Genomic DNA, 21,240 nt, shown 5'->3' with positions numbered 1-21,240 from the left:
AAAGGCTATATTAGGAGGGGAGTAATACTCCGATAATTTTAAATTTTAATACTTGATATTACGTAAGTACCATTTAAATTATATTTGCATTACAGACGTGAGTAATTAGATCGTCCCGCAAGATCTCGTCCTAGGAGGACAGGCTGTCACAGACCAGATTTAAATTTTAACATTTTACAAACTCTTTCTTTATATTGTGTTTTAGTAGATAGAGCCACTTTATATTTTTTTTGTATTTAGATTTTTCAACTAAGTACGTATTTAAAAATGGTTTTTAAGCTAGAGCTTTATATTTTATATTTCGATTAAAATAGATCGGAACGGAATATACAAATATGGACCATCACAATTCACATCTCGCTGAAGAATGTTGATCTAATTAATTATACTTTCCACTTTTATCGCCATGTTGATAAATTACAGGTAGATAACAGTTCTGCGACGAATACCGGAAAGTGATCCATTTAATGGCTGCATAAATCATACAATACCTAAATAACTTGTTTTTAAATTTAAAACAATGTTAAAGTAGCGCTGACCTATAAGCGTCGCTTTTTAACACGCTTCAAAAAGGAGGTGGTTCCTCAATTCCACCGTACACCGAGGTTTTATTTTGGCGGAAAACTTTGTAGTTTAGGAAGCGATTTCAAAGATTTTTTTTGTTTGAAAAAGGACATTTCAGAAGTGGTTCCATGGTAAGAAAATACTGATTGAAGACGGTTTTTTTGGTAAAATTATTTAATACTCTAAAGCACAGACTTCATTAACAAGTCGAAGTCGATGTCTATGTTAATTATAGTATTCCGCAAAGGTCAAGGCGATTTGGATTTCCGAATACGGAAAACGAATTCGGAAATCGAATGCCTACGGAAAACGTATGTATGCGGCAAATCTTAAAATCGTTGTTTTTAACTTATACGTGGGAGAGCCATGCTTCAGCACGAATGGGCCGGCTCGACCGGAGAAATACCACGTTCTCACAGAAAACCGGCGTGAAACAGCGCTTGCGCTGTGTTTCACCGAGTGAGTGAGTTTACCGGAGGCCCAATCCCCTACCCTATTCTCTTTCCTACCCTCCCCTATTCCCTTCCCTTCCCTACCCTCCCCTATTCCCTTCCCTTCCCTACCCTCCCCTATTACCCTATTCCCTCTTAAAAGGCCGGCAACGCACATGCAGCTCTTCTGATGCTGCGAGTGTCCATGGGCGACGGAAGTTGCTTTCCATCAGGTGACCCGTTTGCTCGTTTGCCCCCTAATTTCATAAAAAAAAAAACTTTAAATGAAGCCTCAATCAGCAAAGCCAAGAATCACAGCCAAATAAACAACATCTGACGGACCGCTACTCGTACTTCCTGTACCTAAGTACCTGCTCAGTAATTAGTTGAGATCAATCTGTACAAAAACGTCAACGGTCCAGCGCCCACGTTTGACCACGCTCGACCGTCACGCCTCTGACCACCAGTGGCCACGGTACTGCCCTAATATTGAGGTTCGGAGTTTGGATATTGTAAAAGTAGATAAAGAATAGAGATCAGAAAGGGGTTTTTTGTGTCTCTTTGTGTACATGGCCCATCTATGACAAATAATCCACTATTTATAAGGTTTGCTGAAAGAGATCTCTTAAAGAGATAAGTACGCCGTTGCATTATTATAACTTTTAAATGTATCATTGTAACTCGGTGCATAAAGAATAAATAAATTATTATACTGTATTCGTACTAGTTTACTAGCTGCTGCTACTTTTTAGTAAAAAAAGGAAATTTCAAATTTATATACCTCAGTAGTATACAAAAGTATACATGTTTGTTAAATCTTTACGCTTAAACCGCTCAAGCGATTAAGCTAATATTTAGTGAGGGGATACTTTCATACTTTGAGTCCCGAAAAAGGACATATCAGGGCGGTTTTCATCGCGGAAAAATTCACCGTTCTCGAGCAATAAAGAAAAGACCTCGCGTGGTAGTTGCAGGTTAAAATTTGTTAAAAAATAACTGTTTTACGTGTGCGGTGTGACGTCGATTCAACGTCAGAAACTATAAAATTATATAATTCTATTAACTGTTTATTATAATTATATCATTATAAATACGGAGTATTTAAACACTTGCCAAAGCCCGAGTCCTCACAGTATGGGGCGATCGCTCCGAATACATTAATTCCAGTTTGCTACTTGTCTTTTAATTATAAACCTTATAATATAATTAATTAATACATTTAAACAACGTATTTATAATAATTATTTATATTTAATCTTATAAAATAAGTGGTTAGTCCAGGAGGCCTACCTCGAAACCGTTTTGAGACTGAATTAATCGAACGAGAATGCTGCGTCCTGCTCTAACAATGTCGTTTCACGTTTGTTAGAGCAGGACGCGGCATTCTCGTTCGATTGTTTGAGTCTCAAAACATGTGCCCTGGTTGGATTTTAGGCGATTAAAAACTATTGACCATGACCATCAGTGATCTCACATTATGTCGGTACTACATACAGACGAAAATCTACACATTGGGCCAGCGCGCCGGCCAACGCGTCGGCCAACGCGTTCGCCTGTATGTAGTGCCGACTTTAGAGAGCTGCGGAATATTATGGCAATCATGGTGGTCTATAGCACATAATATATCACGAAAAATTGTGGGCAAGTATCCCCCTTAAACTTATTTGCAATGAGGGTGTTTGAAATTCTATTTGCCAGTAACCAGCATCCGCTACTGCTGTCATATGTCACGATATAGCTGTCCAATTGTCATGACTGTGTCACGATAATATGCCTATTTGACACGATAGACCCTAAGGCTACATAGCGGCACCTGGAGGCAAATAGAATATCAAACAGCCTCATTGCTCGTACTGGTCCAACATTAGCCATAAAGTGCCCCTCCTAGTTTCACTAGTACTAAATCATCGATATAAAATATTGTAGATTGAAAGCGGCGCGGGAGACCATCGCCTGAGCCCGGCCGACTTCATTAAAATGTAAATAGCTACAAAATACATTATGATATGGTGCGCCGTTATGTATAAATTAATGTTCCTCTGAAGAAACAATTATATAGAAGAAGCAATACAAAAAGATAATAGTAATCCGCCCATACTAATACTATTACTGCGAATGTGTGTCTGTCTGTCTGTTACCTCTTCACGCCAAAACTGCTGAACTGATTTGGATGAAATTTGCTATAAAGATTAAATATACTTTGAGTCCCGGAAAAGGAAATATGATATTTTTCATCACGGAAAAATGTACGGTTCCCGCGCGATAACTTGCGGGCGTTATCTAGTTGTATAATTATATTTGTGTTTGCTTTTAGTATTAATATTGTTTCTAGATTAAGTGTACATAATAAATAATGTTACAGTTTATATAAACAACAAAAAAACAGTGAAAATACCGTTACCAGAGTGGAACGAAGAATACGATTGTTAGAAACTATTGTATCTGATACAGAAATAGGACTTGTAAGAAAATTGTGGTCTGTAAAGAATCGTGTTGGATGCTCTACCATTACATTGGATCATGGAACTGTTATTCAGATACGCAAAATTAGTATCGTAAGGAAAAAATCATGTCTAGTAAGAATAAGAACTAGAAACTAAAGCCCCCTTAATAGAAATAATCGACCAAGTGCTAAAAGCTATATGAACTATATATATAGGAACAATGTCCTCGTTGACTACGGAACCCTAACAAGCTGATTTTTTGTATATTGATAGGTTAGTACTCAATTGTTATATTTAAATACAACAGAACCATTGTTCTACAAATATGTAGAACAATCCATATTTTAGGACCATCAAATCGAAATATTAAAACCTCTCTATCTCAGTTAGCTACCACTTTCGAGAATTATCGCATAGTAAATGTTTCTTCATCATATCAAAATGAAGTTACTCACGAAAAATTAGCTTGATAGTAATGAATTCAAAAAAATCTAGGGAACATATTGTACTAAAAGTATTATCTCTTTGTTTTGTATAATAAACAGCTTGTCCTTAGCCACGATCAATGTTCAATTCCTAGAACTGAACTAAATCCAGTCATGCCATCAGTGAGTAGTAACAGTGTCGCCCGCAATCACCGCCTGACTGATTTACAGCTCGATCTATAGATCGCGATCTATCTGACGAGTGTTTTGCATAAACGGTGATAGCCGATAAACATGGCTAGATCACATTATCACTTGTTGAAAAAAGTTATTTTAATTTAAATGAGATTTTTAAAGAGTTATGATTAAACTAGAGACTTAGTCAAACTGTATTCTGATACGCTTTTTGAGTCTTGACTTCTTACTAACACCAGATGACGCCCGCAACTCCGTTGCGCCAATATTCGGTTATCGCGCGGGAACCGTACATTTTTTCGAGATAAAAGTGTCTTTTGTCCTTTCCCGGAACACAAAGTATTTCCAAATTTCAGCAAAATCGGTTCATCGATTTGGACGTGAAGACTGAAGAGTGAAGAGGTAACAGACAGACACAGTTTCGCATTTATAATATTAGTATAGATTGAACGAAGGGTCCGAAAAATCGGAAAATACCCGTTTTCTTAAATTTTAAATAGACACTGGCAATCAATCACCTTTAAAATTGAAGAAAACAGAAAATTTCCCATTTCCTGGTTTCTTAGTACCAATATTGTGCATCGTACCGTAGACTTATGCTGTTTAGTAAGTTCTCGGCTTTAAGTATGGTAGAGAACTTTTCAAACAGCCCTCGTACCGCGAATCTTTATATTGGTATGAGGTTTTTCTTTTAACAAATAATAACCTTTTTTATTTTAGTTGAGCACGTAGTATTTTATGTGGCAATTCGTTTTGTTCGTGCTAGTTAGTGATGAGGCTCAACAAGTTTACGCGCTAGTAAATAACGCTCGATCCTAGAGATGTGCCGACTCGAGTTGAACATGCCCAACTCTAGACAGACGGACAGAAGGGCCCGAGACGTGCTAAGTTCGAGTTAACTCTCGGTAGAACTTATCTCGAATTCAAAATTCAAAGGGCGAAAGTGCGAGAACGCGATTCATTGTTTGGGTGTCTTTCCCCCCCTTTAGCGAGCCCGAATGGTCCCAAAGATCTATAAGGTTTAATAATGACACAAACAAAGTTGACTGCGCTAACAACTAGATAATTAAGAAAGTAATTATTAAATTCTTTTTTCCTGCTAGCTCGAGTTTGTTACTTGAACTCGGCTAACTAGCCGGTTCTTCTTGCCGGGTTAGTTCCCGAACCGGTGGATCGCATCGTAGGCTTTCCAGAAAGAGTTAGTTTTTAACCTATTCGGAAATGAAACTTTTTTTATTTTATTTTTGTTAATCCTAAAAGTTACCTAAAACTCGAGTAAAGTCGAGTCGTGTATCGGCACATCTCTACGCGATCCTGCACGCGCGCATCTTAAATCTAATTATCCGCTACACGCACACCGCGCTCATTAGCGCTGCCAATTACAGCATACAACGAGGTGTGGAGATATTGTTTATTGCTGGAATGTCCTGGAACTCCTGCTACACACGTATAAGATCTGCACAGTTAGGTCTCCCAAGACTACAAAGGCAAGTATGTCCCTTGAGTCCTGATACATGCGTGGCCCCAGAACTGCACAGCTAGGTCTCACAAGACTTTAAAGGCAGGAAAATCCTTGTTACAGAGTTACAGATTGTTGACTCGTTACAGATAGATCTGCACAGTTAGGTCTCGGAAGACTTTAGAGATATTATACCTGCTCAGGTTAGCGTAGGACGTACCGGAGCTGCACAGTTCTATTGAAAATATTAAAATATTCAGTTAAAATCCTCAGGAACAGGGCATTATTTGGTTAAAATCGTTGCACCTGACAGTACTACTAACAAGGCGAGTCTTCCAAATGGCTAAACAACGTGAAGAGCTTGTCAAACATCTCGCGGGCTACTGTCAAATTCAACAAACGCCCGTTCTTGCCTCACACTTGTGGCTACACATGAGAAGAAGAGAGACGGACGATAGGTGGAAAGTGTGAATAAACATAGTGACGCTCTGAAGTAATCAATAACTAGTGTTGACTCTGGACAGCTACAACTTTTGGAATTGGAATGTCAACTGAGGATATTTCATTAACAATTTTCTGATGATACAATGAAAGACGAACTTGTATTAAGTATATTATTAGTAATCAACTAATCACTAAGGCCATACTATTGGACTTACAGCATACGTTTACAGAGCGCTAAAGAACTGTTATATTTTTAGATATTATGGACTTGAAGTTTGAAGTTAGAACTACGACTGCAATTATTATTGTTGCATAATATTAAATATCTATTTCGCTTTGGTGCTTTTGTATGAAACATCCGTTTTTTTTAATGAGTTGCTGCCCTATTATAATAGTGGCCTGTATTCAGGAGTATATTCATTCTGCCAAGTAAAATAATCGGCGAAGTGCGAGTCGGACTCGCGCACGTAGGGTTCCATTTACCCTACCGTAGGGTACCATTATAGAGCAAACTTAGGCCAAAATTTGTATTTTTTGTATGGGAGCCCCCCTTATTTTTTATTTTATTTTAATATTATTATTAAATATTAAAGTACACACATAATTAAGGACTTTGAGAAAAACTGTTGCCATAATTGATATAGAGCAAAAAAGGCCAAAAAATCACGTTGTTGTATGGGAACCTCTTAAATATATTTTTTTTGTTTTTAGTATTATTGTTGTCATAGCGGCAACAGATATACACAATATGTGAACATTTCAGAATTCTGGCTATAGCGGTTCTTGAGTTACAGCCTGGAGACAGACGGACAGACGGACATACATCGAAGTCTCAGTAATAGGGTTCCGTTTTTACACTTTGGGTACGGAACCCTAAAAAAGAGGGGTCCTGTTCTAGTTTTTATTACGATTAAGATACACCCGAAGATAAACGCTTTAAGACAAGACAGACAACCGGCTACCCCATTAAAACCACATTACCACGTCAACCCGGACGCCGGGGAAGCCACACATGTGACATGACACAGATCACCGAAGTGGTTAGTCGTGCTTTGTCTGTAAGTCCATCCATCCATTTTTGACATTTCAACTTTACTCTTGCAATTGGGCTGAAATATTTAATATTTACAATGATTAATATTATAACATGCTACATTACAGCTTAACTTAAAATAATCCATAGCAAAATTAGTGTGATTATTAAAGATTTAAAATTAAAAAAAAAAAGTTTTATTTGACTAAAAATGTTAGCATAATTTGTAGCATTTGTAAACGAGCATGACAATTGAAATGTCAAACATTTGAGATTTGAGAATGGACTACATAGTTGGTGGCCGGTGCACACAGCACAGCCTCATGGCTGCCATACACGCTACGTCGCGTCGCTACGGTCTATCGGAGAGGTCCACATGTGCAGGTGCCTGTGGCCTGCGCAGGCAGACCGGAATATGTGTGGGAATAGACCTGTGCAGTTTTTTGGACCTGCGCAGGCGACCGGCGCAAAATCGATAATCAATTCTTTCGACTGACACCTGCGCAGGCATAACTACACAGGTGACCTTTCCGGTAGACCGTAGTAGTACCGAAGAGGTGTATGGCTTACATAAGAAATCATTACTTTCCCTTTAAAATTGAGTTAAATATTAGCACATAGCAATCCTTAAAACAAATCGTCAGTGATTTCTAGAAACGTATAACTGTTAAGACATTATTTGTAATTACGCCCGCGGTAACCGTACCTGATGACCACAAGAAGTCACCATTATAAAGGCATCAGGAGTAAATTAATTGTCAGCGAGAACGAGGGACTACACGACAAGACAGAACAAAACGATAAAAACGCAATCATTTTTAATCCAAGGACGAGTCTCTACATGAACATTCTTCGAGTTTTAAAATAAAAATATTGTATTGTATTTTACACGTTTTTTAATTCTATTTTATTTAATTGTGTGCGCTTTTAAACATTTTTTACTAGCCAATCGAAACGCTGATGAGAAAATGTGCTAATCTCACCTTCGTGTTGGGACAGTCACAATCAGTCAGGACTCGGGAAGCTTCAGAAACCGGGAATAAACCTAGCTAAGGGTGGGTTTCACCAGGGGCGTGGTTAAAGTTAAAGTTATGGTTACAGTTAAGTCTAACTTTAACTTTAACCTTATCTTTGACCACAGATTTTGACAGATGACAGCTGGTCCGACAAGGTTATAAATGAACGTGGGCGGGGGCGCTACTGGTAAAGGAGAACTATCAAAAATGGCGTTTTTGTATGATGACAGCGTTAGTTCTTTTTTTCGCCACGTGATTTAAAGCCTTGTCGATCTCAAGGTTATGGTTAAATATGGTGTCCATTTTCGACTTTAACCAAAGATTTGACATTTTGCATTGTAGTTATAGTTAAAGTAAGTTGGTGCAACCTACCCTAAATCTACAAGAAGTGTAATCCTTTCTATTCCTATTTTTTATATTCTATTTTTACAAGAAAGGCGTCCCTAGTAAATAAATAAATTACAAATAAAATGATGTTATTTTGATAGGATAACAAAGTAAAACCATAACTTAACATGTTCTTAACTTTGAAATGAATGTAGCGTGTGTGCCAACCCTCAAAGCCCACGGACCTTCGCGCAGGAGACATTTCAACGCGTCGGCAGAGCCTGTCCTTACGCCAGACGTGAAATCGAGATGGTATCGCCTCTGTTTACAAGCCCCATTTAATGTGGATTCGGTTTCAGTCCTGTTTGATGTTAAATTACTTGTGCTTATCTGTGATCTACGCCATTGTTGCTCATCTTAATGAATACATAAAAAGAACTCGTACATTTATTTTGTATGATAGCGAATTATTATTGCTGTTTAGTCCCTTTAAATTGTAATGTGCTTCTGTTATGAATTATGATCCATTACAAGGGTTATAAAGCTCCTTTTTGAGTGGAGTGGAATGCTATAGCGAGTAGATTAATACCTCCATCGTAGAATTCGCAGACACAACAGATTTTCAATTGTTATGCGACAGCCGGGTGCCGCTTGGGGATTGATTAGTTAAAACCCTAACGAAAAAGAGTGATTATATAAGTTCGACATAATTTATTATATCTACCTGTCTGTCAGTCAGTCTGAGTATTGGGGCATCGAAAAGTTTCTGTCCGTGAATCCAAACGGGTTGACCGATTGTAATCTAATTCTTTATATTTAAAAGTACAATGACCAAACTTATCTAAAGGTTAAAGCAGTATTTAGATGATATCAGGCGTGACGATGTCGCCACGCCCAGCTGTTACGACAAAAAGCTTTACGGATGTTCCGTGTTACATTTACATACTGAATTAATCCCAAATCTCAAGGCGTGGTTAGAGTGATGACAGAGTAAAGTAGATAAAAATCAACACTAATATAATAAAGATTCCAAGAATCAAGATACTGAAGTTTGGGAGACTGGCGAAAAGTCCTTTTATTTCTCAATATTACACTGAGGGTCCAAAGTTTGTATTCCAGCCCGCTTAGCATACGATACCAGTTACGACCCTTTTTACTTTGGAGCACGATGTTTTATGCCAGAAACTATAGTAGTTTCTTCTCTATGAAAATCGGAAAAAATCTTAAAGGCCATGCTAGCCCGGCTGGAATACTGCAAGCAGCGGGAAAAAGCTGGTAGGCAATATAGGAGTTTTTTAATCCTGACTTTAAAGAGAAAAAAACTTGACAATGAAGAGAAAGAAAAATAATTACAAAAACATTATTTATCGAACGAGTATGATGATAAGTACATAATTTTTTTTATAATTATAATATTTATAATTTTTCTATTTAAAAGAATACGACAACAATAAACATGAGGTTTTTGTGGTAACCGGTAGGACGTTCTCAATAGCTATCAATAACGCTTTGAATAAATGTAACTATCGTTGTAAAGTAATCATAAAAACCTTAGGGCGCAGCATTTATCCACCAATAGGATATTGCCACAATCTCTCATCGCTATAAGATGGTAATCCAATGGCTTCGCTATCGAATCGCCCACGTCAATACAATATCACTTATCTAAATGATCGCTACAAGAAAATGGAAGTTTTATATCTTTATTCAGCATTTGTTTTATTCGAAAACCATTCATCTTAAGGCCGGCAACGTCTTCTGATGGGCGACGGTAGTTGCTCTCCTGGTGGTGGTCCGTTTGCCCATTTGCCCCCTAATTTAATGACAAAAAAAACAACATTTTTAACAAGACATTTCGCGCGGCCCCCGTTAGTAAGAAATTTCTTGGGTACCACGTGTGGTACCCAAGTAATTTCTTACTAACGAAATTTCTTGGGTTCGAATAAATCGTGATTTATTCGAAAAAAGTTGCATAAATCCTTTCCCGTAGTCTGATCTGTCGAAAATTACATAAAAATCGGTCCAGGTGTTCATGAGATTAGGGTGTTCAAACCAACAAGGTCAAAAACTGATGAACACCGAAGATAATTAAATTAAATATAAGTATTATGATGAATTTTTCATCATAATACTTATATTTTTTTTTACAAGTATTACGATTTTTGATAGCCATCATCATCAACATCTCTGTAGAACATTCTGAACACTACTTAATAGTTGTTGCTACTCAGTAGCATTCCAGCGTTAGATAATTAATTTAAGTAGTCGTTAAGTTAGGCGAACGATGTAAAGTGTGTTTAGTGTGTTTTTATTTCCATATCGATGTTAAATATTCAACTAGCTTTATGCACTTTATACCACTTTAAGTTATTGGACAGTAAAATTTAACAACGCCTCCGTCCATTTACTTAAATTGACAGAGGTTGTATAAATATAAAAACAAAATTAAAAGCCAGCAATAATATCTCGATTAGGGTCAAAAAGCGGCAATATTTTAATTTTTCTTCGAAACTTTTAAGTGCCTCGGAGACTGAATTTTGCACGGAGTGCAGAGTAATAAAAACACAAGTAACTTAAAAATGCACAGTTTGTAAGATAGACCTAACTAAAGTGTTTTTTCATCCCAAAAACCTTCTGCCTTGAAAAACAGCTGTTGCCAAAATACCAATATTAATATTTTAAATGCGAAAGTGTGTCTGTTTGTCTGTTACATCTTCACGCCTAAAGTGCTGAACCGATTTGGCTGTTTGGTATGGAGATACTTTGGGTCCCGGGAAAGGACAAAGGATGCTTTTTACCACGGAAAATGTACAGTTTCCGCGTGATTACCGAATTTCGGCGCAACGAAGTTGCAGGCGTTTCAAGTATAAGAAAAAACTCAAAATAACTTACTCATTACAGCAGGTGACCTTCTTCTGGCTGACGGTCACCATCGTGGTGGTGGTGGTCGTCAGCTTGTCCCCAACGCACTTCCTCCGCCCGCAGTCCTTCAACACGGCGTCCTCTCTCACCGGCTGCAGCACCTCCTTCACTCTGTTCGGCCCCGTCTTGACGGTAGACCGCTGAAACTTCAGGTTAGCTGTCGTCCTCCCATCAGTGGAGATCTCCGTTTCTTCCGTAACAACCGCCCCACGCTTCGTCTTGCACACCGTTTTGGATGTCTTCCCGAAAGTGTTACCGTTCTTGTAGATGTCGTCTTTAGATTCTATAATTTCCTTTTTTGGCGCTGGAGGTAGACCGTTGAGTATACTTTTTAAGTTATCATCTAAACCCGAATCGAGAAGTTCGTTTATATCGTAATTCTGTATCGGTTGTCGTCTTTGGTCCTTCCAGTTCTTATTAAAACCGTATATAGGCTCAGATTCTGCTCCGAACCATTGCTTCTCATCAGGTGCTGGTTCAATCTTATTCTCGCAGTTGTCTTGAAAGAACTCGTCTGTCAGTTCAGTGATTTGTGCTCCGGGGCGCTTCTCGTCGTCGAAGTAGGAGTCAGCGCTGACGTTCAACTTCCTCCTGCCGTATAGCTGTCTGTAGTACTTCTCCTGGTCCCCATACATCCAGCACACCTTCCACCATTGTTTGCACATCAGAATGTTGGCGGAATTGGACGATTTCACATGACTCGTCGCCGTCGTCGACATTGTTCTCACTGAACACTAATGACTCTGATCGTTGCTAATGGCTGTGTAATTGTGTTTTTCATGAGTGGAAGTTGCTTTGTTAGTTATATGCCTATTACCCCGATTTTATTCGCATGACGATGATTACAATAGATGTCCCAAGTAGCAGACCTCAGACGCCTTAAATCTATTTATGCTTTAGGAGTATTAATCATGGCTTTTTTATAGACATCATAGACATTGGCATTCTATACATGGTTTTGAATAAGAACTAAGTTTCTAATAGAAAAGAATATCTAGAGCTCCTTGTTTTAAAACCTTTATTAGTTCATTACACTGAGTTAAGAGCAAATTGATTTGTTATGGACTATATTTGCTCTGTTAAAAGCGCTGCTGTAGTTAAGTTATTCTATAGACTTATTATCACAAATACTTTTTAAGAATTGAAATTATTTGTAGAGTAATCACTCTAAAAGTAATCAAAAAGGTTTTTAGATGGATTTGTTAGGCACTTTTTTAAGTCTATACTTAATAGAATCAATGACTAGATACTCAATAGTGTATACTCTAGTGAAAGTCCAGTTTCCTCCTTCATTAGGGAACTTAGGCTTTAAACATTTTATTTTAAGAGTATTAAGTATATAAAGGACAGCGTTCTGCAAGCATGAAGAAAGCAGGAGATATTAAGAAGACAGGAGGCTTTCATCAAAAAGTGAAAAAGTATAAAAAAAAACCGGCCAAGTGCATGTCCGGCCACGCGCAATATTATAGGGTTCCGTAGTACCGTAGTAGAAGGGGGGACCGGACTCTAACGATTTTTTCCACTTTAAAACTTCATATTTCACAAACGGATTCCTAAATAGGAAAATAGTCTGTGAATCAGCGTTGAAGGACGTCCCGATTTTGGCGGGACGTCCTGATTTTTTCATCAAAATTAAATGTCCCGCGCGGGACAGACTCAGTCCCGCTTTTCGGGGAAAGCCCAAACGTACGTACAGCGTACAAAGAAAGGTGCGTGATGAAGATAAGAGTGTGGGAGGTAGAGGGGTGGATTTTCTTTGGCTACTTTAGCTATCTATTGTCACGTAAACGTTATTTTACGTGACAATAGATAGCTAAAATAACGCAAATAAAAAGATGAAATATCAACTTTTGATTCTATACCTTTTTTTACTTTGTCCCGCTTTTGAAGAATCCCGCTTTTTCACTCAAAAATTTCCAAAGTCCCGACTTGGCACAAAAAAAATCTGGCAACGCTGCTGTGAATACTCATAATATTTAAAAAAAACCCGTTGGATAGGTTTTTTTTTTAAATATTATGGTGGGGTGGACGCGGAAAAAAAATCACCCCCGCTTGATGTGTATGGGAGGCACCGTACATTTCTTTTTTAAAATTTTATGTACCACTTCGTCGGCGTCATTAAGATGTACATTCATGCCGAATTGCAGCTTTGTAGGCCTTATAATCTCAGAGAAAAACCGCGGACAGACAGACGTACAGACAGACGGACATACAGACAGACAGACGAACGGAGAGACCAAAACTATAAGGGATCCAACGACACCCCACACGGTGGGGTGAAACTAGGGTTCCTTGTTGACAACGGACCCTAAAAAGGTGCCGTTAGACAGTCACATCAACGTTCTTTGCCCTTAAAGTCATCAGTCATCACTTCAGCAACGAATCGACATATTTTCATCATAATATCAAGCTGCGGAGAAGAAGCGTCTCTAAAATCGGTTCTTGATGAAAACCATGATGAACTACAGACTGACAATGATACTTGAAGTGACGATTCTGGCGATGAAGAGTTGCCTATAATTTGCTTGCTTTAAAAATACGTGTAATAAGCAACTTGCCTAATAATTTTCTTACATATACTTAATAAAATATTGCGAATATTTTTGACTATATAACAATAAGTAATATAAAACAGGAAGACCAGCAGAAATATTGGTTCTCTATGGTATTGCACTGAAAAATCACCAAAACCGCGAACAAAACACCTTCTTCTTATGTTATTCTCATATACTCTGGTAGATAATTACTAGAAAAATAGTTTACAAACATTTCTTTCTATAGATTACGATAGGATGGTCTTAAAAACAATTATACTATTGAAAGATTAATTTTTATGGTGAAAGTGCAAGTTGACTTGTCATGCTCTTAAAATTATCTTTAGCTCAAGTTTAGGAGTAAATCTTCTAATCAAGACTTACTTATAGATAATTTAATCTAGAGGCCATTTTTATTAATAGAATACGACGGTAATCGTCATTTCGGTAAGAATCTAAAAATTTAGTTACAATAAAATACGCGCTTTATTTATTTGTAAACATAAAAATATTTAAATAAATGATTTTTTTATCAAAATACATTGTTTAGATATTTATTTTAACAAAATATGTTAAAAAATGTGCATCAATAATATTTTTTATTAAAAAAATATCATTTTTAATTTACGAATATAATAGGCCCATAAGTTTTTTAAAACTATTTCAACGACTTTTACGATAAAATAAATTCGGCACGGAATTTGAGCCCTCCGTTCGCGCGAAACATAAAAAAAATATATTTACTTGTTTAATTTAAATTCGCCATTAAAGCTTTAATTTAAAATACTTTTAACTACGGTGTGCCATTAGAAAATAGGAAATGCTTTTGAAAAGAAGTAACTCTTGTTGATGTTTTTATTTAGTTGATTTTGATTATTAGTGGTTTTAAAAATATTCACCACTAGAACATCAGTAGAGTAATTTTGTTATCTTAATGTTGGCTTCAAAACCTAATTCCTTTCTTATGTGCCTCTTATTATGTTCTTATAATAGTTTTGTAGATATTTCCTATAGATAAATATGAATTGCTCTTATCGTTATCTTATGATGAATTCTTATGCTGCTCTTGTCATTACAGTGTAGACAGGTGCCCATTTTTACTGAACTCGGTATATAGGATATCTTCAGGATATCTTCAGTAACATAAACTACGATGTGCCCGGGATTCTTTTATAATATTTAGTAAGCTATAACCTTACTAATATTATAAATGAGAAAGTGTGTCTGTATGTCTGTTTCGATGATATTTCCTTCGTTTCCTTTTTAGGCTTGGCTGCCTAACCCTACGCTATTATATCAAAAACCTAATGATCTATTATACAACCGTTACTAAAAATCATGCCAAATTCTTCACCGATCTGTTGAGACTATAATTTGAACATGGAAGAAGAAAAAGTGAAAGAAAACAATGAAGGGCTTGGTAGCTACTTTCTTTGCTTCTTATTTCCTTGTAATACAGTCTATATTCGCGTGATCTGTTTTGAAATCGAGAGTTTTAGCTATTGAACTTTCGTACCTAGTAATAAAGCTCATATTTGCTTGACTCTATAAAATCGAGTGTAATTGATTATGAACCTTTTGTCCCTGTAATAGGGTCTATATTCGTCTGATAGCTAGTGTAGTGGAACAGCCAGGGAGCCATGATTCCGCCGGCGGGCATCCTCTACCGCGCTACGTGCGCCCGCGCCGACTATGCCTTTTTATGAAGTTATCTGCGCTTCTTGACTTTACAGCATCATCATCACTAATAAGCAGGTAATAACAGAAAAAGTTCCCATGGAAACAGCTCTACGATACTTATTATTATCAATACTATACTAAAGACCTCAGCGACTTAGAACTTCAGTATTTAGGGTTTATATTTCCTAAGTGCTGGAATTATAATAAATCTATACTTATACTATAATTTACTGATTGATACTATTATTATAAATGTGAAAGTGTGTCTGTCTGTTACCTCTTCACGCCCAAATCGCTGAACCGATTTTGCTAAAATTTTGTATGGAGGTACATTGAGTCCCGGAAAAGGACAAAGGATACCTTCAATCCCAAAATTAGTAGTGAGGTACATTGAGTCCCAGAAAAGGACAAAGGATACCTTTAATCCCGGATAAATGTACGGTTCCCGTGTGATAAACTAATTTTGGCGCAAGTGAGTTGCAGGCGTCATCTATTTATCTATATTTCATGAACAGTTCCAATTATTATACTTATTAAAAGACTTCGTACTACCGACAGACTATAGAATTTATTGGGCTTTAACAGTATCTCATTCAATATCAAATACTCGTATCAATAACATTTTAAATGCAGAGAGTTTTCCCATTACTCTGTCTGCAACAGTATTTCATGCTCATATCGCTTAACGATTTTAATGTGACTCTGTCGTTTTATTGTCGATAAACTGATGATTAACGTGCTGCTTATTTATTGCAATTATGTAAACTCAAACTATGTTACTCGAGTTATTTAGTTTGCGCAGTTAATGGTATAAAACTATTAAGTAAACCATATTTAAACGTGTTCTAAATTTAATCTCGTTGCATTCCAAATACGATTTTAAAGATTCAAAATGGCGATGACGTTTAAAAAAAGTTAACAGATACAATAAAAGTGAGTTTTTTATAGCCCGGGGGTAAAGACCGAGTGGGTTCGAACTCCCGATGTACGGTTGTAAATTAAAAATCAATTATCGAAAAAAAAAACATCGAAACCGGTCGATCGCACTAGATATAGTTTTAACAGGACTTGGGCAGCGTTTAGTCTTGAATTGCAACCATCATCATATTAAGTACTATGAACTTGAAAGAAGATGTTGAATGCAATTTATTCTGTTGTCAATAGTAACTATTGACAACAAAAGAAATAGCATTTAACATTTCTTTAGTAGCTAGTTTTACGATCGTACGTTATCAACTGTTAATAACGTACTCGATCGTAAAACTAGCGTGTAATGACGGAGTGCTAGTTTTGGCTTCCAAAACTATTTAAAAAAATATATAATGAACTTTTAACTTGTGTACCCAGTGTTGCTTGTAGACTAATAGGCGATAAGTACATAAGTTCGTTTGTCCGTTAACCGTTTTGATAAAGTTTGGCGTACTGCGGGCAATACTTACATAAAATTTTCACATTATGTGACTAGTTTCGTGGTTTAGTCTATACCTCATAATACTTTGACTCGAGTAGGCATGTGGTTACCTTCCTCAAGAAAAAGCTAGTCACGTGCCGCGGAACTGCTTGTGAACCGCGCACGTAATAACGAGGTTACAAACAAACAGTGTTGCGAACTATAGACTTATCGATATTTTGATTTAAAAATTAAAACTACAGTTTTCGAGGCTCTTCTAATTCTAGTGAGTCGCCAAAAAAACAGGCATACGGCTGATCCAGGTCACCCTCTCAAAATTATTGTAATTTTTAAGCGAATATTGCAGAAAATATTATCGATATTTTTTCCCTTTTTCGAATTAAACTCTGAATTGAATGTGTGCCGACTATTCTTTACTTAGGTAAATAAAAGAGAACACGTAGAGTATAGCCTATTATTTATTTTATTGTTATAGGCACAGCAGACTGTGATAAAAGTAGAAATATCCAGACAGTCTCAATTAAAGAGATATAAACTTTTAATTATTATTGCACGATGCATTCCCAGTAGTAAACATTTCTAATAAAACATTAAATAAACTAATTGACAGTTGTAAATATAATCTGACTCATAATTCATATGATTTGAGGTAGCTAGTACGTTGATGGCTTAGTATACGTTACTTTATTCAAATACAATTTAATCTAAATATAGCGAAAATGACACTATAATACTATGAATTTCAAAAATATATATAAATGTTACTTATAAGGGTACGCTAAAAAAATTCAATAACTTTTGATGAAATAGGGCCTCAACAGATTTACATTTAAATAAAATAGGATATAAGGAGGACATTAATTTTAAATAAGGCAACCAATATAATAAAATCTGATTAACTCCCTATTACACCAACAAAGTTATGTCTTACGCTCTCGCATTACATTTGTAAAATATAATTACGATTCCAAATACCACAATTTATTAACATTCAGTTTAAATAATTATATAATAGTATATGTAGCAGCGCCCCACAGAGCTAATACCATGCCTATTACGAGCCTCCCATAAAACTTAATAGTATCGATAAAAATAGCTTCTTATATCGATAAAATTCCTGGTGCGTTCCCAACACTAATGACTTGCATAATTATAGGTGGTTTACATGCTTCTCATACGACTTGGCTCCCAGATATGTTAGGAAGGGTTCTGTATACAAAGAGTGAAGCGGAACCCTTTTAGCCTGCCTGTATATGTCTGTCTGTCACCATTAGGCTATAATGTTATTAACCACAATAGCTGGACAATTTTTATTATATGGGTTTACATGTTAAATAATCTAATGTTAAACTTATATACCTATGCCGCAATCATGAAAGACCATGACTGCCACCATGGTTACAAAGCTATCTTTAGATGCTATAGCATGAACAATCAACGTCGATCTTGGCGAATATGCCCATCTGCAATTTCATAATAATTACTTGTATCGCTCATCATGACCCATAGGCTAGCGCGGAAAAGCGGCATAGAAAATAAAAAACCTCTTTTGCCCCATTACAATACGTGAGTTTTTCTTAAATCCCCTCCCCCCTACATAAGATTCGGTGAGATTTAAACTGGACAGTGGACACCCTCCCCATTAAACACCTCGCGTAATTTCTGGACGCTCCTTTCTATCCTGGCAAATGCAACGCCATATTTGCAACGGAACCCTCGCGACTCGCACTTGGTTATGAATATGTAAGTTGGTATTTGTAATTGGTGCGGCGTAGACTGGACACTGGACTCTCACAAGCGGTGTTTAGCGAGGCCCCGGGCGGCTGTATTATTGTTATTACTGACTATTAATCCTACAATTTACATCTTGATCTGCAAGATCTTGGTAGTAAAAAAATACTTTTATGTTAAACTATCTGTCCCGGCAAACGTTGTTTTGCCATATTAGGTATAATGCTATGTTATATAATATACTATATTTTTTTGCAACAAATTAACCTTCCTCTTAAATCACTCCATTAAAAAATATGTTCATATCGAACAAGAGTAAAAATGCCGTTTTTTTTAAGAGCGCTCTCTTAAAAAAAGCGTCAATTTTTCCCTTAAATTTTTATTTTACTTTCAATATTTCTTAATTAAAGTAAAACTGAGTATTTTATGACCCGTTGCGACTTGCGACTAATAGGATCGAAGAATCAGAGAAAAATGTGAAAAAACGGGAAAAATTAACCTATTTGTAAGGATAGATATTTTAATGACAGCTATATTTGTGTTTATGGACATTTTATGTTTGCAATACCATAGAGTAATAATTAATATACTGGCAATACCAACTTGAAGTTGGCAATACTGAGAGTGGTGGTGGCAAGAAAAAGGGAGGTCCGGCGGGGGGAAACGTGAGCGGACTCTTTTTGGGGAACGAGCTTTGCTTTAGGTCAACACTCTCAGCATTGGCGCCTTCAGGTTGGAGTCCGGTCTATGGTGGAAGAGAATAAAGAAGAGTTTGGTTGGACAATTTGGTTTTATTATATATTTGAATCAGATAATCCTATGAACTACTGTACCATACTTATTATTTTATTTGGCACATATTATATAGAGGAAACCACGGGCCTTCATTTGGACGGGAAAATGTGCGGTTCCCTCGAAATCTCGTATAATTACGCGGGCGGGGCCGCGCGGTAGGTATACGTGACATATAATAATAGCAGACCTAGCTCTACCATGAGTTTAAAGCTATAGTAAGTATTTATCGATACTCGATACCGACTACATATATTTCGTATGGCAAATTTTACAGCGCCTCTAGTGGTTACTTGCGGAACTAAAATCGCCATACAATTTACGTAGTCGGTATCAAGTATCGATAAATACTTACTATAGCTTTAAACTCATGGTAGAGCTACAGTTCCATATTTCCACGGTAGCCTGGCATGTGTATTTACGGCAGCCAGTTTTTGCGCCGCGGCCAGCGCTCGCTGCAAATCAAAGATCACTTTCGCATGCTCAACGCGCGAATTCTAGGGAATACATAAAGCCATAAAATGGCTGCATACCACGCACTCCGGATAAAAAAATCGGATTGCACTCCAGGAGTATCGACAGGCGTAAAATGGAACAGCAGCGCAGGCATTACCGCCTTTTAGATCGCATTTAAGAAGAGAGGAAGATATTACTTTGCAAATAAAATGTCATCAAATTCGATCATTCTAAGGAGAACTACCCTTCCTCCTTCCGTCTCATCAGATGAATCTTTCAAATAATTTTAACTAACCGTCAGTTCTACCTGCTTAGTACCAGCGTCCATAAAAACCACGATAAACTATAAACAGAACATAACAGTTCCAGATCTGTATCAGTCAGTTCACGTGGGACCTATGACCATATCTGTCACAACTACACTTTTTGTGACATTTAACCGACAATGACATAAGTATGAGTTAAACCGAGATCAACAAGTGGATAACTGTAGTTCAATTGTCTTGAAACATTTTAGAAGCATAAAATATTACAGTTGTGTTGTTAATTGTTATCCATGCTAATAATATAAACGCTAGATTGTGATTGTCTGTATTTCTGTTAACTCTTGATTGCTTGAAGCGTTTAATAAGGCTTAAGCGAAGTTTATTTATAGTTAGGTTATTTTAAAATTCCGCCTCTTGTACTAAAGTCTTAGAGAGGTAGGTATAACCATTACTTTTTTTATGAAATAAGGGGGCAAACGAGCATCCGGGTCACCTGATGGAAAGCGACTTCCGACGCCCATGGACACTCGCAGCATAAGGTGAGCTGCAGGTGCGTTGCCGGCCTTTTAAGAGGGAATAGGGTAATAGGGGAGGGTAGGGATGGGAAGGGAAGGGAATAGGGGAGGGTAGGGAAGGGAATAGGGTAGGGGATTGGGCCTCCGGTAAACTCACTCACTCGGCGAAACACAGCGCAAGTGCTGTTTCACGCCGGTTTTCTGTGAGAACGTGGTATTTCTCCTGTCGAGCCGGCCCATTCGTGCCAAAGCATGGCTCTCCCACGTCTAAATTTAAGATTTATCAAAGTTTAAGATTAAATATTTTATTAGTATCTTCCGACTTTGAAAGTAATAAATAATAATATCAATATATTAATGGGCATTTAGACATTATTTTAATCAATGATAATAAATAATTAACTTCCTTGTTTATTACAACTTTAAGGTTAATTAATATAGTTAAGTTAATTAAAACGAAATTAACACGAAAACTGGAATCCAGAAAATGATAAAACAATATATCTTAAAAAATTGAGGTCAGTGCAAACGATACACAGAATTTTTTCAGTTGACTGTCTTGCGCTTAAAATAACTTTCTTATTAATTCTTATTT

The 21,240-nt window shown here is 36.9% G+C and overlaps 1 protein-coding gene across 1 annotated transcript in view; it reads right to left on the bottom strand.

The window, feature by feature from the left end:
• The window catches only part of LOC121737028 (protein prickle-like), a 153,189-nt gene that overhangs the window by 121,563 nt on the left and 10,386 nt on the right, over positions 1-21,240 (bottom strand). The window contains exon 2 of the mRNA XM_042128549.1: positions 11,231-12,020. Coding sequence (XP_041984483.1) covers positions 11,231-11,979 — 749 coding nt within the window. The 5' untranslated portion in view covers positions 11,980-12,020. The remainder of the gene's footprint in view (positions 1-11,230; positions 12,021-21,240) is intronic.

The sequence above is a fragment of the Aricia agestis genome, chromosome 20, assembly GCF_905147365.1.
Source record: "Aricia agestis chromosome 20, ilAriAges1.1, whole genome shotgun sequence".
In the NCBI taxonomy this organism is placed as follows: Eukaryota; Metazoa; Arthropoda; class Insecta; order Lepidoptera; family Lycaenidae; genus Aricia; species Aricia agestis.
Note: the sequence above shows the minus strand (reverse complement) of the source record. Positions and strands in the feature narration are given on the sequence as shown.